Source organism: Anguilla rostrata, chromosome 4, assembly GCF_018555375.3.
Source record: "Anguilla rostrata isolate EN2019 chromosome 4, ASM1855537v3, whole genome shotgun sequence".
In the NCBI taxonomy this organism is placed as follows: Eukaryota; Metazoa; Chordata; class Actinopteri; order Anguilliformes; family Anguillidae; genus Anguilla; species Anguilla rostrata.
The window spans coordinates 44,939,357-44,953,042 of record NC_057936.1 but is presented as its reverse complement, the minus strand read 5'-3'; the positions used below and the strand labels follow the sequence as shown (position 1 = coordinate 44,953,042).

Here is a 13,686-nt window from a genome sequence, read left to right as displayed (position 1 = left end):
TGTCTGTTGCAATGGGGTCAGAAGGTATAGAAATTAATGCTTTTAAGGGCTGAGAGTGTGGTCATTGTGGTTATTTCTGTAGGAAACCCTGAAAAGTGCCAAACTCTCGGTGCTGTAAAGATATGGAGCATGCCACCCCACCAAAGCATAACTTGGCGGGATGGCATACCTGCTATCGAACATGCCTGTCAAGTCTTTGAGCATGGGAAAGGAGTGAAAATGTAAGGATAAGCAGGAAAAGAAGAAAGAGAATCCTAACAAAAACAATAGGGGGCTTGGCCCCCTAACAATAATAATAATAATAATAATAATATTGACATACATACTGTATTTGTCTTGTATCTGTGCATGTGAAGTTCCAGCAATAATAAATAGCTAGTCTAACTATTGGGGTCTAGGGAACATACATGCAAAGTAGGCTATTAGTCAACTCGCAGTCCTGACTCACCAAAGGGCAGGAAATACAAAAAAAATTATTTAGCTTTCCTCTGGGCTAAAAAAAAACCAAATGCTCGTACTTAGAAGGGCTCCTTCTTGACCTTTGTACCTGCTGTGGCACAAAAACTCAAAAATCGATTAGATCCTGGATGAGTACCCAATTTATGTTACAGCCAGCCACTGAACCAGCTGAAACATAAATGTTACACAAAGTAACTACAAAGTCACTAAAATGTTTTGTTAGATTTCTATGTAGATTTAAACAAGTTAAGCATCCGCAGCTCCCAGATGCCAACAGAGAAAACTAAAATCATGGGAGATGAGAGAGCATGTGCAAAAATGCTGTACCTTTTATAGGTGCAAGCACAGGAATGGCTAATTACCTGAAAAAAGCAAGAGCAAAGGAAAACACCCAAATAGACAGTAAGGGAGCAGTGAAAACCGGTAGAAGTATACAGTAAACAGTGCCCACTGAAAAATGATAACAATTTTCAGGATCATATTGAGTGTGTAAATACCACCTACAGACATTATGAAAACAATCCAATAGGAGTGGAAGATTACTTACTCCCAGCTTACTTCCAGTAAAGTGCCAGGGTTAATGATATACTCAGGCAACGTCAACCCCTGACCCACTGTCTGTGTTGCAATGCTGTCTGTTTGCAAGAAGAGACATACAGCAGCAACAAAAGACATAATCAAGCAGAGAGAGAAGGATTGGAACAGACAGAAGGTGTGAGAGAGAGGAAAGGCAAGCAGGACTGACAGAGAGCAAGAACTTAGGAGAAACTGGCTGGGGCATTAAGAGAAAGATTGAAGGTGTCAGCTGAGAGGGGTCTGAACAGAGAGATGGGACAAGTGTGCCTGTGGATCATGGTGACTGTACTAGGACTCTGTGTATCAGAAGCTGTCACTGCTGCTAGAAGCCATGGGCGTAGACCACCAAAAGAAAACCCTATCGACAAGATTCCTGCAGTAGTGGACCTCGACCTGACTAAGGTATATGCACTGTTACCATTTCCTTACACACACAACTGATCTAATTCATATTGTACCTTCTGTCACCAACATATTTATATTCCAACAAGATAGAAACAAACACATAGCTGCAAGTCATACGTAAATTGTTGGTTACAGGTAGACAAATATTCACCCTTGTCTTTGGTTTAGGTAAAATTGAATTACAATGTTTAGTAGAAGAGGAATGGCATTTTAATGTGACTAAACCAGTGTAAATTTGGTTCTTGTTTTATGTTTCCATTTGTTGTTCATCATACGCATTTTATTTATGTTTTTTATATATATGGTTTTCTATGAAAAAAAAATGAGATAAAGATGATAAATAATTTAGAATGTCAGTACAAACCAATAAGTATCAATAATCTACTGAATGAAAACCTTAATTTTAATTCACACATAAAACTTTCACAGATAAATCTGATTTGTGCCCCCTAAGTCTTTGTTATAGTGGAATTTTCAAATAAATGGAAACGTCCTTCAAACATGAATAACTTCCAGTTCATAACAATAATTTTCTTTGCTGCGACCATTCCAAGCATCGGTCCTGGTTGTTCTTTTATGAAGTTTAAAATGTTTTAAGGTCTCTGGGCATCTACAAAGAACCAGTTTTGGAACATGTGAAATATCTTTTTACAAATACCTTGTAAAACACATTAAAATATATTTATTTATGATACAATTTGGCCCCTGTTGCTACTGTATACCTGTTACACTGTCTCACATAAAAGAGTCTATCCAGTTTTGACTTGTAATAAGTCTGTGCACGACCTCGTATTGAAGTCATTTGCATCTGGCATTTATGGAGCAAGTGTGGATTTTTAAAATGATTATTTGTATTACTGATCAACAAGAAAATATGCAATCAACACACAAGAAATAAAAAACAGAGTACCTAAGATGAGGAACCAACAGTAAAATAAAATAATTATAACAACAAATACATAAATATAAAATATGAACCTGATATACACATACATGAGTAAACTCATATAAACTTATATTCAGTTAAATTGACTGAAATCTTATCTATGTTAAGTTTTTTTTTTTAAAAACCATAGGTAGCCAATATCATTGGCCTGTAGTGTAAGTAAAAGGGCCACTAAAAGTTGCAAGAAATATGGGAAAGAAGAAGCAGTTAGGCTTAGATGCGTGGAGCATCAAAACATATTGTGGCAAGGTTATTCCCAGTGAGAAATTGCAAAGAAGCTTAAGATTTCCAGGTGTAGTGTTCAGTGTACATTCAGAAAGGTCCAGCTGATGGGCGGTAATATTAACAGAAGACCAGAAAGAAGAAGGATAGCATCAGAGGCAGAAGACAAATTTCTTGTGGTGTCTAGCAAAATAAACTATGATCTGCTGGTCTAAAAGGATGTGTATCTTCCTTTTCCAAATCTTTCTTGGAGTTGATGGTGCTCGGCCCACTGGAGTCTTTTCTTCTTGTTAAAAGGGTTTTTTGTAGATACACATCCTTTTAGACCAGCAAATCATAGTTGCCGTTTCAGTGTAGTCAGGGAAATTGGTTGCTCTCTAGTGGCATTGAGTTCTTCCTGCAGTTGATGTGTAGTTTTACAATGTTTTTTTTTTTTTTTTTGCTAGACAACACAAGATATTTGTCTATTACCTCTTGACCTTCCTGGTCTTCTCCTGTTAACATTACTGCCCATCATCTTAAGCTTCTTTGCCCTTTCTCACTGAAAATAACTGACTTGCTACAATATGTTTACATGGCCCTACACAACCAGTCTAATTCCTTGTTTGCCATATTTCTTGCAACTTTAGTGCCTATTTTAATTGCACTACAGGCTAAAGGTATTAGGCTATCTATGGTTCCATTCTCTAACCGCTTAGTCCAAGTCAGGGTTGCGGTGGCAAATCAGAGCAGCTCAGACCTCCCTCTCCCCAACGACTTCTGCTAACTCATCCCAGTAGATCCTCAGGCGATCCCAGGCCAGCCTTTGGATATAATCTCTCCAGCGTGTCCTAAGTCTACCCCTGGGTCTCCTCCCCGGTGGTTGAGCCTGGAACCCCTCCAGAGAAAGGCACCTAGGAGGCATCCTTATCAGATGCCTGGACTATCTCAACTGACTCCTTTCAATGCGGAGGAGCAGCAGTTCTACTTTGAGGTCTTCCCGGATAGCTGAGCTCCTCGCCCTATCAAAGAGAGTAAGCCCTGCCACCCTATGGGCGCTTGTATTCATGATCTCACTCTACCCATCACTCGTGACTCATAGGTGAGAGTAGGGACGAAGATCGACTGGTAAATCAAGAGCTTTGCCTTTTGGCTCAGTTCCTTCTTCACCACCACCGTCCGATACTATGCCCACATTATATTATATAGTGATGACAGAGTGTGATTCCCCAATAATTGGAACACACCCTCCGGTCCCCCTTCTTAAAAATTGGGACCACCACCCAAAGGCACTGTTCCTGACTTCCACACGACATTGAGGATTCGTATCAACTAAGACACACCACCAACATCCAGAGCCTTCAACATTTCAGGATGAATCTCATCCAGCCCTGGTGCTCTGCCACTGAGGAGCTCTCCAACCACCCTAGTGACTTCTGCCACAGAGATGGACCTTGATCCCCAGGATTGCTTCAGCTCCGCCTCCAAAAAGGCGTGTCAGTTGAATTCAAGAGGTCCTCAAAGTGTTCCTTCCACCTTTTTAACAATATCCTGAGGTGCCGAAAGGTTTTCCAGAACCACTTTTGGGCCTACCAAAAAAAGACTCCTAAATACCCTTGCAATCAAAAAGTTCAGAGAGTTAGTTACTTCTGTCCCTCACCAGCCTGATCTGCATTCTGATCCTGACAATTTGGTGAACAATTTTAACAATCATATGAGAGCCACCCTCGACAATGTAGCCCCTCTAAAAATGAGTAAGGTGATAGCGAAAAGGGACATTCCGTGGAAAACAGAAGAAAACAAACAGCTTAAAAGGAACTGCCGCATAGCAGAACGTAGATGGAGAAAGGACAAACTACAAATTCACTATGAGATCCTTAGAGAGAAACTTGCAACCTACAACAGAGCAATGAAGATGGCCAGACAAGCACACTTCTCTGGACTCATTTCTGAAAACAAAAATAAACCTAATATTCTTTTTTCAACAATTGATCGATTAATTAATTCCACATCTAGATGTAATGAATTTGCTACTTTTTTTCAAGAAAGATATCCGGTATTCATTCATGAATCTCTAAGGTCAATTTAACTACAGATTTAGTTGATCAATGCAGACAAATTGATGCACTACAGATTGAAGTCTGCTACACTGTCATGGATTCATTTGAGCAAATTGACACGCAACGTTTGAGTGAAGTTATCTCTCAAATGAAATCCTCAACCTACTCACTTGATCCCATCCCCACAAAGTTTTTTTAAAATGTGCACAATTGTTTACTTGATGATGTTTTGTCAATTGTGAACTGTTCTTTATCAGCTGGCAAATTTCCCACCACCATGAAATCTGCCATTGTGAGACCAACACTGAAAAAAATCCAGGCCTGCCATTAAAAGTATTGATATCCAAATGACGACAAGTTACGGTACTACAAACAATATAGGCTATCTTGCCTCACCGAAATTAAATAAGATGTATCCCAAAGCAAGCTACCCAATATTTCCTCAATTCTTTCACGTGTTTTTTATGAGATATCATGTCTTTTTGCAAAGCGTTTTATTATGAGAGTGAGAAATGCGAAGTGACCCTGTAAGAAACGGTTGTGGATTATGGCTACCCTTGTGTGAAGTTGTACAGTCTGATGAGCATGTACCGTTTAGCAGTTTCGGTTTGCTATATATGTAAAACAGTGGCTGTGACAAAGAGTGCGGTGGCGTAAGCGTAAACGCATGAGAAACGCAGGTGAAATATGGCCAGTGTATGTACTCACGGCCATCCAACGAGCCTTGATTGACAAAAGAATCAGCAAGCTCGCAAAATTAGAGCTCCCTAGGTCGTGGAGATGCACTTTTAGTGTTTGTAAGGTTTATAAGGCATTTTGAAAGGCTTATCTGCAGGTAGGAATCCTCTTCGCTGTTTTGCTAAGCTAGAACCAGAAAACTTGATAGTGAAGAATAGGAGCAGACGCATATGTCCCAGCAGGCTTTGCATATGAGAAAATAACAACAGTGTGAGATAAATTAGGAGAAATGATGAAATTGCATAGTTGAAACAATATGTTTTTAGCAGAATAGGCATGTAGGTGAAGGTTGACATGATCACAGACTATAGTGCGAAGTAAATGAAGTGACCATGAGCGAGCTTAGTTTCCTTATCGAACGGTATATATAACAGTCTGTATAAAACATTAGTCTTTGAAGTGGAGGGTTAAATAACATGTGTAATCTATTGCACTGATGTGCTTTTGTCATGTTCAGTAGTAGTTATAATTATGAGTGAGTCATGATTTTAAATGTAATGTTTTAATGCGGAGTTGCAGAACGTACATACGTAGTAATTGTTTGTATGTGGCTAGATAGAGAACAGGGCGAGGTAACATGAATGTAGAAACGTGGTGTTTGCTGATAAGGTTTTATACGGTAGCCAAGTGAAGAAATATAGTTAGTAGAAATGGCACAGTGGTGAACTGGTGTAACTTTTTAATAAAAGGAATACATTTGCCGCCATGAAATTCATATGGGTGGCCGTGAGTGAGTTTTGGTAAAGCAAATATAAGCGTAAGAAAACGTTAGTGTAAAAGAGGAAACTATCTGCCTGAGAGTGAGGCAGGATTCAATCCTTCAACCGGAGGTTTACCAGTCTGTGACTTTGTTAGTGCAGCACCGTGACATAGCTACGCAATGCGTGAAATATCATTAGCAAACCTGTCCGTGGTTTTAAAGAAGAGCACAGGCCAGTAAGCACAGAAGAGCTCCCGTTGAATCCATATGGCTTTGCAATATTGTAGCCGGTTAATAACTGAACGTGCAGACGGTACATCATAATGCAGTTCGGTTCGGTATACGTTCGGTGAACGTATGGTGCATGGTGCAAAAGCAATAATTGAGAAGTAGTAGACAATTATTAGTGAGGGTAAAAGCAGGTTAAAGAAATGTGTTCCTAGCTGGGCTTGAACCTACAACCCCATGTTCCCAAGACTGTAACCTTGCCCACTAGGCCACAGGCAGACTATATGTGAGTTTTTGATTGGGTCGTGTAGGTGAAGATTTGGCTGGTGTCGGTAAAATGTCCAATGGGGAGACATGTTGTTATTGGGATAGGCGGCAGGAAAAATAAGAATGAGAAGAAGAAGAAGAAAGAGAAGAAGGAGAAAATGCAAAATCCCCTTAGTTTGGAGCTTTATTGTGTGGACATGTGAAGTTGTTTATGAAATCTGTCTGTTGAAATGGGGTCAGAATGTACAGAATTGAATGTTTTTAAGGGCTGAGTGTCTGTGGCTGTTGTGGTTATTTCTGTGGGGAACCCTGAAAAGTGCCAAACTCTCGGTGCTGTATAGGTATGGGGCATGCCCCCGCCAAGGCATAACTTGGCGGGATGGCATACCTGCCATCCCAATCTGTATCTGTATCTGTTCAACCAACAAAATTATCTGTATCCGTATCTGTACTCGGAATGGGCAGGGCTTAAACCGGAAATGGGTGGGGCATAACCGGATGTTGGTATTTTAACCTCTTAGCTCAAAGCCCCTAGTGGTCAGCACGCCGGCGCGCCGAGATTACTGAACTCAGACATTTAGTGCTACTGCAACCAAAGTATGAGTTAAAAACAGAAACGCTCTGTTTTAGTTTCATTAGTAGAGGATACATGATAACTATGCTGAATACCAAGTTTTGCTGCGCCACCATTGTCGCTCTGGTTGTTCATTTAACACGCACCCCCTCCCTGCAGTCTCATCTGCAACTACACCCCCCCACCCATGACATAATGGACAATATTGTCTATCTGGGCATTCATACAAATATTCTTTCACCACTCAAAAATCGTATTCCATCATAGCAACAAGATAAACCCGACAATAGCCCTAAGATATGCCAATACAGCAGTCAAAACGCTGCTCACTGAATAACAAACAAGTTTTTAAAAATGAGACCATGTCATTCTACAGTCAATATCTGGGACTAAATATGAAATAAATATACAACCTTACCATTGGTTTTGTTACGTTCCGTGCTTGGCCGGACCCAAAATGCAGGACTCAGAGATAGCAGTGTAATGGAATTCAGAAAGAGAAGTTTATTGATTACACAGCAGGGGGCGGTAGGGACCAGGGCAGACTGAAACAGGGACCGTGAGGGTTGGTGAGGAGGTGGTCCGGGATCCGGCTTGTTACATTACATTACATTACAGGCATTTGGCAGACGCTCTTATCCAGAGCGACGTACAACAAAGTGTACAACCATAACCAGGAACAAGCTTGTCTTGACACATTTTACTCGGATGGTACTCGTGCTCGTAAAAAGGACATTATCCGTACCGGATACTCGTTTCATCTGAGTATTCGGCTCAACCCTAGTAAATGACCTTCGGTAACCATTGATAGGTGGTGTTGCTGTTATAGTTTTACTGGACTTGAGTGCCGCGTTTGATACAGTGGATCACAACATTTTAATGCAATCTGGAACATTGGGTGGGTCTTTCAGGACCAGTACTAAGAGTGTTTTAAATCCTACCTTACTGGGAGAGACTTCGTTGTTGCACTAGGAGATGCTGTGTCTGACACAGTTAGTATTACGTGTGGGGTCCCTGAAGGATCTACTCTTGGGCCTTTACTGTTCTCTTTATATATGCTACCACTGGGTAACATCATTAGAAAGCATAATGTCAGTTTCCACAGCTATGCTGATGACACACAATTACATTTCTGTGTTCCCTGGTGATACAATCCACTCAGCTCATTGGAGAAATGTCAAAAAGATATAAAAATGTGGATGTCCCAGAATTTTCTCCAACTGAATGACGACAAAACAGAGGTCATTTTGTTTGGACCAAGACCTCTATGATATGCAATATCAAAAAACCTAGAGCATCTGGGCCTGTGCAGTAATCGGGAAGCCAAGAACTTAGGCGTTATTATAGATAATGACCTAACTTTTGAGCCCCATATAAGAAATGTTACTAAAACTGCCTCTTTTAATTTAAGGAACAAAGGTCAGACCTCTCCTCCAACAAGCGGATGCAGAAAAGCTTATGCATGCTTTCATCATCAATCGCTTTGACTACTGCAATAGCCTTCTCTCTGGTCTCCCCCCAAAAAAGTATTAAACAACTACAGTTAGTTCAGAATGCGGCTGCACGGGTATTGACTCACACAAAAAAGAGAGACCACATTACCCCAGCACTCCTTACACTACACTGGCTACCTGTGCTTTTTTAGAATAGATTTTAAGGTTCTTCTCCTGGTTTTTAAAACGATACAACAGGTTTAGCACCAAAATACTTAAGTGATTACATTCAGGAACACGTGCCTAGTAGAACCCTTAGACCCTCCTCTGCTTCTCTTTTAGTGATTCCGAAAGTTAACCGTAAGAGAAGCGGTGAGGTGGCTTTTAGCTTCTATGCCCCTAGGCTTTGGAATGCCCTACCAGGCAATATCAGAGAGGCAGAAACTCTTAATACTTTTAAGGAACTTCATAAAACACACTTATTTAAACTTGCCTTCAGTTAGGCTGCTCTGCCTTTTATTTTTCTTACCTTTACTGATAGTGTTTTTATTATCTATTACCATTGTTTGTATTATCTTAGCATGTACTATTGTTTTTATTTCTTCTATTTCACTTTTCTTCTGATGTATTATTGATCTGTTTTTGCCAGGGTATTTTTACTTGTTTTTTATGTACAGCACTTTGAACTGCAATCTCTGTACGAAAATGAGCTTTATAAATAAATTTATTATTATTATGTATTATGGTCTTTCAGTTTCTGTGGGTGTGAGCATGATGATATCACCCAGAACTGTGAAAATGCTTCCGTGGTAGGATGCATCAATGCATCATTCGCCAGGAGCAGACAAGTGGCCAAGTTTAAAGACACTTCGCTCCTCTCCTCAAATATTGGGACATTGGAGGGAGGGAGGACACAAAGATAGGTTTCTGGGGCATGGAAGAGATGTGGTCTTTGTGGAGGAAAGGAGGATACATTTAAGTATCGGGAAGCAGCCAATATTGAGCTGTCAAATGGGGAAGGTGATATATATATTTTTGAAGCCGAGTTTGGAAGATTTTGTGAATAATTCATGTGCACATGTTGAGGGATGGGAGGCAGGAATTAGGAATTGAGCTTTGTTAGAACCTTTAGCCTATATGTTTTTGTTTGTGTTCAGAAGAAGTCCTCACTTAACCCCTTTGCATAAGCCCCCTAGTGGTCTGCACACCGGCCTGCCTAGATTGCTCAACTCTGAAATTCAGTGCTCCTGAAACCAAACTATGAGTTGAAAACACAAACTCTGTGTTCTGGCTTTATTAGTAGACGATTCAGGACAACTATGCTGAACACGAAGTTTCTAATCGCCACCATCCTCGCACCAGAAGTGCATTCACCAAGCACCCCCTCCCAGCAGTCTCAACTGCAGCTACAGCCCGCACACATGACACACTGGACAATAGTGTCTATCTGGGCATTCATAAAAATATTCTTTCACCACTAAAAATTCATATTCTGTCATAGCAACAAGATGTCATGTCATTCTACTGTCAATATCTGGGACTAAATATGGAATGAATATACAACCATATTATTGGTTTCATGCATAGAGATGTCCCTTCCGAGTCTGAGTGGTCATATACTGTCTTTGACAGTCAGTTTGTGAAATATATGCTTATTCGTGGCGGCTGGGTACCTCTAGAATAGCTGTGCGTAATACCACACATGCTGTTTATGGCATTGTCGCCCTGTGTAGTACCTTCTGACTTGATGGACAATTCATTTATCCAGTAGGTGACAGTATAAGCTTTCTAATGATGTATAACATTACATTTAATTTTACTTTTGGAATAGTGTTTTATATCCCAGCGTAACCAAAAGTTTTTTCTCATCATAGCAGCCTTACACATTCACACTGGTAGCAGTAAAAGACACTGCACCGGGCAAAATGCTATTGATCAATTGCATCTTTTTTGGATAATATTATTCTTGAGAACTTCTGAGCATTGCTAAGGTGTATGTTTGCTGATAGACTGAGCTGATACTGTTTTCTGGACTAAGTCAGAACAGGAGAACGACCACATTGATTCTCTGTCTCTATCTACTGAACACAAATGAGATTTCATTGTAAGTGTCGAACAAGCAAGGATTAATTAAAAATATTTTCATTTTCTGAATCCAGTGGTTCCAACAGTCGATGTCCTTGTTAAAATGTCCAGCACTCTGAATACTGAACACAAGAGATATTGCATGCTAGAACCCCTCACTTAACCTACATGTAAAATATATTTTATTTGATTTAATTTAATAATTATGTTTAATATTAGAAGAAGACTTAGAACAAGTCAAAACAAGCTGTATATCAGGTTTCAAGACTAAATAATTGAATTTAATACAAAGCAATCAATTAGATTAATGAATTGAAATCATACATTCTTTATTGAATGCAGGCACACTACTTCTAAATTACACAACAGAAAACATAATACAAGACATTAAAAAATTAATCTAAAAATATCAGAAAAGAGAGAGAGAGATGGATAAGCCATACCTTGCCAAAGTTTCACCCACTTCCAGTATAAGCGCCTCAGGATGAAAGGGAACCAGCTAAAAACACACAACCAAGTAACCACCACCAAAATAAAAAGAGGAAAACTCTTCTTCTTCAAGGCTCCGAAATCAAATGCAACACAACAAACTTTTTCCTGTGGCAATCTTAAATACCTTACCCAGCATGGCTTAAGAATGTTTGCCCTGATTGGGTGATGCCGGGTTAAGGTTTAGGAGAGAAAGGAAAGGGGGTCAGACTAATTTATGACAAGGACTGGCCTACCTAAAGATTGCATTCAAACTTAAAGTAAAGGAAAATGTTAGGCATGTAGGCATGCAGGGTCTCCGACCCCCAATATGGTGGCCTGTGACATCCAGTTTGTCTCTTCAGAGGAGGTGAGACCCATAGATTGTCTGCTTAGATAAGGGCATCTGTGGATTTTAAATATCCCCAATCACATTTGCTTTGATGCTTGTGACGGGGAGGCCAGGCCACATTCTTAGAAACAATATAGCCTAATATTGTAACAAATTCACTACTTCCCTCTCTAATCTAAGCACTACATATCCTACATAAGTGTAGTGAGGTTTAGTCATATGAATGGAGTTTCAACAACCAATCAGGAATCGAGACGTCAGTAGAGCCCAACTTATTGAAATAACATGGACACGACAACGGTTTAAAGAATATACATTTATTGATTATGATAATGTGTTGGTAGCAGGCTAATTGAAAACAATAATTTGCATAATATAGATAGATAGATATACTTTATTGAACCCCGTGGGGTAATTTGTCCTCTGCATTTGACCCATCCTAGTTACTTAGGAGCAGTGGGCAGCTGCCTCTCTTGTGCTGCGCCTGGGGGCCAACTCCAGTTCTGAGGCCAGTGCATTGGTCAAGGGCACCTGCAGAAGCTCACCTAACATGCATGTCTTTGAATGTGGGAGGAAACCGGAGTACAACCCACACGAACATGAGGAGAACATGCAAACTCCGCACAGAAAGGCCACAAGTCGAGATTCGAACCCACGCCCTTCTTGCTGTGAGGCGACAGTGCTAACCACTATGCCACTGTGTCCGCCCAATATAAGATTATACAAGGAAATTATGCTTTTGCGATGGCTAAACATAAGAGGTTGGCAGTACTACCATTTAACAAAGGTTAGTTTGTGTTATTGGTTAGTGACACGCTACTCTATGTTACTTGGTTAATCTCGTTATATCAGTCTCATAAAAATAAATTTTAACACGTAAACTACAAAGTCAGGGAATTTGCTATTCCCGACCAACGTACGCACAACAAACAAAACACAACAATAAACAGCAGTAAAATAACCTAAACAGGTATTTCAAATTTTACTCTAGCCCAGGGGTCCGTGGCAGGTGCGCAGAGACGTGGGACACCTATTCTGTGAAGTTGGGGTCACGACAGGTTCCAGTCAAGACAACGGATGTGCACAAATCTTCCACTTGGGTCCCGGCCCCAAGGGAGATATGGAGGAAAAGAATGCAGATACGTGTTTGTCAAACAGCTGTAGATGGAAATAAACCAGCTTGGTTTATTTCACGGACGGTGGCAGGCCAACTCAGGCAGGTCTCCAGCGAGGTGCGAGTTGGGAAGCACAGCAAAGTCCGGTGATGTCCTTAAGGAGATGCGCATCTGGTCGTTTAGGCAATGCCTTACCTCTGAGCAAAGTTGTTAAGTTTCTTGATTACTTTTATCCTCAAAAGTCTCTGACGTAATGGAACCCCACGTGTGATCTCTGTAATGTAATTGGTTTATTATTTCGGCCACACAAACATTTGATTGGCTTGTGCTATTGGAGCAGTCAATGAAACATGAATAGATAGACCATTGATTACTGCGTTAATGTTTATGCTTGTTAAATTGGGTTCCCCATTCCTCCAAAAAGCGGGTGTTCCTTGCCCGAAGCTGATGCTTAATTGATCATGCAGACAGTTTATTGCAGAGTCACAAGAGGAAGGGGACAGGCACTTGGTTGACCAAAAAGTTAATGATGAACTTGACTCAGCAGAGTCAGGCCCATGGTCAGTGAGCCAGAGGCCCCAAAGTTCCTGTGTATAGTTAAACTTTGTTACAGAAGTATGTAAATGTTACTGCTCAAAATATTTCAGCTATATATGTTATTTTTGAAATTGAGTGTCTTTAAAAATAGGTTAGTAGTATTTTATAATGAGGATATTTCACACTGTAACATAAGCATTCGTTGGTAGCTATGTCGTTTGCTCTGCAGGGTTTGTGTTTCATGCACCAGATATGTGAAGTGAGCTGGAACATCGCCAAAACGTGGTGGACAGTTGAATATTGTATTAGTGTCATTCCATCCCCATACAAGAAAACATTACATACTGTAGAGTACAGAAAAACATAAAGAGTTAATGATTACACATTTAGGTACTGTACCACATTGTGTGACAATGTTTTTGCATTATTTTTTAATCTGACATCAATGTTTCATCTTAAACCTTCATAAGGGGCACATTTATATTCTTTATAATGGACAAAAAGCATTTTATTCATTTTTGGAGAGATTTTGGATATGTTTC

General features: G+C 40.1%; 1 protein-coding gene across 2 annotated transcripts in view; it reads left to right on the top strand.

Annotated features, from left to right (window-relative positions):
* Window positions 1-1,088: 1,088 nt before the first annotated feature.
* Window positions 1,089-13,686, top strand: part of c8g (complement component 8, gamma polypeptide) — a 38,781-nt gene continuing 26,183 nt past the window's right edge. Inside the window, exon 1 of one of the 2 annotated variants that reach the window (XM_064332747.1) lies at window positions 1,089-1,437. In XM_064332747.1, coding sequence (XP_064188817.1) covers window positions 1,288-1,437 — 150 coding nt within the window. In that variant the 5' untranslated portion in view covers window positions 1,089-1,287. The remainder of the gene's footprint in view (window positions 1,438-13,686) is intronic. The other variant, XM_064332746.1, reaches the window with a different exon arrangement.